At 31.3% G+C, this 4,445-nt stretch overlaps 1 protein-coding gene across 1 annotated transcript; it reads right to left on the bottom strand.

The window, feature by feature from the left end:
• Positions 1-1,192: 1,192 nt before the first annotated feature.
• Positions 1,193-1,986, bottom strand: LOC149535943 (auxin-responsive protein SAUR78-like). The gene has a single exon (XM_089804403.1). The coding sequence runs from the start codon at positions 1,760-1,762 to the stop codon at positions 1,355-1,357; it is 408 nt and encodes a 135-aa protein (XP_089660529.1). The 5' UTR covers positions 1,763-1,986; the 3' UTR covers positions 1,193-1,354.
• Between the last annotated feature and the right edge of the window lie 2,459 nt (positions 1,987-4,445).

The following is a 4,445-nucleotide window of genomic DNA, read 5'->3' as shown; positions in this document are numbered from 1 at the left end:
CCAAACTAATACACTAATTGAATGCAATAGTATTGCCTACATACAACAAGTACAATAACAAGTAATATTTATTAAAGATTTTATATGGAAGTGATAGTTTTTACTATGGTAAGTTATATTAAATAAATTTCAACGTTATAAATCAGGACTTAAAAGGCTAAATTTATGTAATACACCTTAAAAAGTGACATTAAAGTTATTGTTTTTATATTTTGAAATTGTGTATAAGACTTCATAGATTTAAACCAATCATATCATCAATAAATACTTTTTACAATATAGTAACTTAAGAAGTGTGCATATCAACTAGATTTTTTTTCAAATTAAACATTGAGAAAAATATTAGTAATATTACTTCAAGAGAATGTCTCAGTTCAAATAGAATTATTAGTATACATATTATAAACCATTGTATCTAACTAAAAATCTAACATGAATATATAAACTACACAATTACAACAAAATTGTATCATTATATTGTAAATTTGTTTTCAAAATAAAAATTGACATTAATATATAAATCTCATCATTACAATTAGATAAATAAAAATAAAAATAAAAATTAGTAGAATTGATTAACAGCGTATTACTCCCTTAAAATTGAAACATCATATTAAATTTTCCAAAATTACTTCCTGCTAAATGAAAGATACACCTTACATTCTAATTAAACACCATCAATTCAATAGTCAAACACCTAATATCAATTTGACAACTCATCTACTCCAAACGAGACTAAAATTAATCTTTTGAGTGCCAATCAAAATATCATGTTTACGAACAGCCAAAACAAGGACTTTCCATCGGTCTTTAACATCAAAAATGTAAATTGGGAGAAACTGTTATCAATCTTCACATGTTGAAGAAAGGTTAAAAAGGCAAAAAATGCGTCATCACATTTATTGGCGTTGCAAGAAGTTAAAAAGGGAGGCTTTTAAGGATCATGGTTATAGATAATTACAGCATAAACACCGTTACAGAATAAAATTTGCAATGAATTGAGTTGGGTATTTACCAACAAACAATTCCAAGAAAATCTGCAATGGATATTGAGTTGGATGTATGACCGTAAGATCAATTTTCTCCATTACAGTAACCTTATCCGAGGATGATCCAATAATCCAATATACGATCCAAGCATTTGTATGATGTTCTTATTCTGATGATGGATCATTAAATGTGATTCGAAATGTTGATGCAAAAAATAAAACTATATTGACTTAAAACCCAATTGAATAATTATGAACATAGTATATATGAGAATACACAAAATTTATAGTCAGACCCAATCAGAGAAATGGAAAGACAACATAACATTCAGATCTGTATTATAGCTGTCTTTCATAATCTGATCTCAGGGAGCATCTTGGGCATAGAACTCAATGAGTTCTTCAAGATTGACACTAAGAAGAGAAGGATCATGATTACACACAAGCCAAAGGATGTGCTCAAACAGAATTGAATCACAATGCTCTAACAATATGATGCAGCTGTTCTTGTCCTCCTCTCTCATGGTGCCCTTCTTCAGCAAAACCCTAAAAAAACCATCCTGAAGAATCTCAGGATCCACCTTAAAAACCCTTCTTTCTTTCCCTGCCACCACGGTGACACGATGAATCTCCTCTTCATCATCATCCTCATGATCTTCCTTGAATCTCAGTGCTGAAAGTTCTTGATAAGGCACATCCATGGCTCCCCTTCTCCATCTCCTTGTCACCTTCTTCAGAAGAATCCTGTTTGCTGCAATAACACCACAATCCATGTGTATATGTCCACAAGAAGATATCAGATCTCCTGACGCGGTATACACACAAAATATATCCCTCTAGCTATCTCCTTGCCTATATAGTTGGAGATTTGCTGTTACAGAGATGAAAGGGAATGAATGAATACAAATCTCATCAATAACATTGGGAGCAGGCCAACCACATTATGGTTAGTGACTCCCTCGTAGTTCACGGCTTGTGTGTTAAATAATACCATGCAAAACATAATCTGTACCTGCCTTAAACTACGGTCTGGCTGTTCATCTTGTTTTTTCCCTACAACACCTACCAAATGGTAGTCTTAGAATTGAAGGAAATGTAGGATGTGATATCAAGAAAGAGACAATGAGAAAAGTTAAATCTCACAACACGGTTCTGTTGGATTACATTGACATCTCATTTTAAAAATAAAGTCTTTGTACACATTTTCTATGTGGGTTGGTGAACGGAATGATTTGTATATGGACAGATTTGTTTGAAAAGTATGCAAACTGCTTTCAACTCTTTTAAAATGCTGAAACAGATGAGCAAATTTGTTTTAGATATCTTGGAGCCTATCAATTAAAGCTACATATTAGTTCACCAATTTGTTCTCGTCTGTTTTGACTTTATTCATAAACAAAGACACGAAGAGGAAGGCCTTAACTTGGAAGAGAGATAAAGAACGATATAAAAGGACAGGCCTTACTTGATCCATGAAATAAGGGGATTCCTTTTCATCACTAACAAGTTCAAGGGAACCCCCTCGGTTTGTTCCTTTCTTTTTATGTCTCATTATATAATTGTTACCAATTGTCTTTTTGTTAGTTGTTATTATTATTATTATTATTATTTAGTTGTTTCAAAACAAAAACTAGTGTCCTAAATAATGTAGGTCAATAGAGAAATTATAGAATTCTAGTTTATATGAATATAAGATACATGTAAAATAGAAGAAATTATGTTTGTGAATCATGTATACATGGTATCATTATAATAAGTTAGTTTGTAAAATATATAGCATCTTAGATTTAAAACTCTAATAATATCAATTAGTGGACCTATGTTAGATATACTTCTTAGAATGGAACAAACACAATATCATTTGTATGCTACATTCACATATAGTCGTATACACTTAATATGAGCTTAGTAAATTAATTAAATATTTATTATTTAATCAATGGTTATTTCTTGTATTGGCTAGATAAAATATTTAATATATTTGGTTAATTCACTTAATAGTCTATTCATCTTATCCTAGGTCTCCTAATTGTCCATTTTATGTGATCTATTTAATTACTTAATTATACACTTGTCTTGTGACTAAGTCTTCTAGTTCACCTCACTTGTCCAAGCCATGTGACACATCACCCTTGCTCCAATATTTAAATTAAATATTTTTTTTTATTAACCCTATTTACCATCACCCACAAGTCCTATTCTTAAGGGGTCAACAGAGTTATGTGTCTTAATGTGACTTAGTTCTATGAACACTTATTTTTATGAAACTTAGTCCTACATACACTTGTCTTTATGCGACAAAGTTCATGCCACCTTGCCTACAATCTAGTTTTTGGTCATGCCACCTCATATGGTCAATGGTGACTCATGGGATACTTGTAAAAAGAGTCTCGATGAGAAGTGATTCTCACTGCCTTATTCTCAAGGGTGTTTGTGAGACACATGACACATGTCTCTCCTTTCCACATTAGCCTCTTCTTTGTCAATGTGAGAGGAACATAACCTTTTCTTCCTCTAACTCTTTTGACCAATTAAATTTCAAACCTTCATGTTTCCTCCATTCAATCTCCATTGTTAAATTGTGCCACCTAGGCTAATGGTCCCTAAAATCAATACAAGGAGCTCCATTTCAACCATTTTGGCTAATTAGAATTTTTAGCAATCTTCAGAAATTAGTAATCAATTTAGCCATCTTGAATACTTTATCATAGAAAACAAAATATCAAAATATTGACAGGGTAAGTGCACAAAGTTGTGGTGCCAAAAGGGGGGTATAAGTGGACACCTTTTTCCTGAAATCAACAAATTCTAGACTTCAACAAGAATTTGAAGATAGTTACGCTCAAAATTTTAAGATATGACAAAAACAAAAGTCGTAGTCCTTTGAATCTAGTTTCTAAACTACTAATTTTTTTTCAAAATGGTTTAGTTTTAGGTCCTCAACGAAGGGGGCCACAGAAAGTGATACTGTTTATTCCAAAAAAACATAACATAGTACAAAGTGTGGCCCCCCTAAAATTTTAACTTTTTTTTTGAAATTCTTTAATTGCTCCAGTCAAAAGTTACTTAACACTATGTAGTTTATCCCAAATTTTTCGGGTAATTTTATAATGTGTATTTTTTTTTTAATGAATTTTTTAATTAGACTCATCCCAAAAATGTGAAATATCTGTGTGCTCCCCCTAGAAATGATTGAAAACTAATCTAAAATCAAAACTTCTTTTTTTCAAAGTGTGTAGAATGGAGTCTAGTTTCTAAAAAACTAAGTTGTTACAAAATTCGATGAATGAGCTAAAATCTACAGCCCAATTAGTACATGGTGGTTTTTGACAAAAAATGAACATACATTCAAAAGAAATTATAGATGAAAGACTTAAAATAGTTCAAATTAAAAATAAATTATATGGTTAGATAGCTAACACAGAGACCTATAATGTTATGTAGTGCCTCTCCCAT

The sequence above is a fragment of the Cupressus sempervirens genome, chromosome 10, assembly GCF_028749045.1.
Source record: "Cupressus sempervirens isolate cs-2001-9-10 chromosome 10, ASM2874904v1, whole genome shotgun sequence".
NCBI lineage: Eukaryota > Viridiplantae > Streptophyta > Pinopsida > Cupressales > Cupressaceae > Cupressus > Cupressus sempervirens.
The sequence above is the reverse complement of the archived record's forward strand: the minus strand, read 5'-3'. Positions and strand labels throughout refer to the sequence as shown.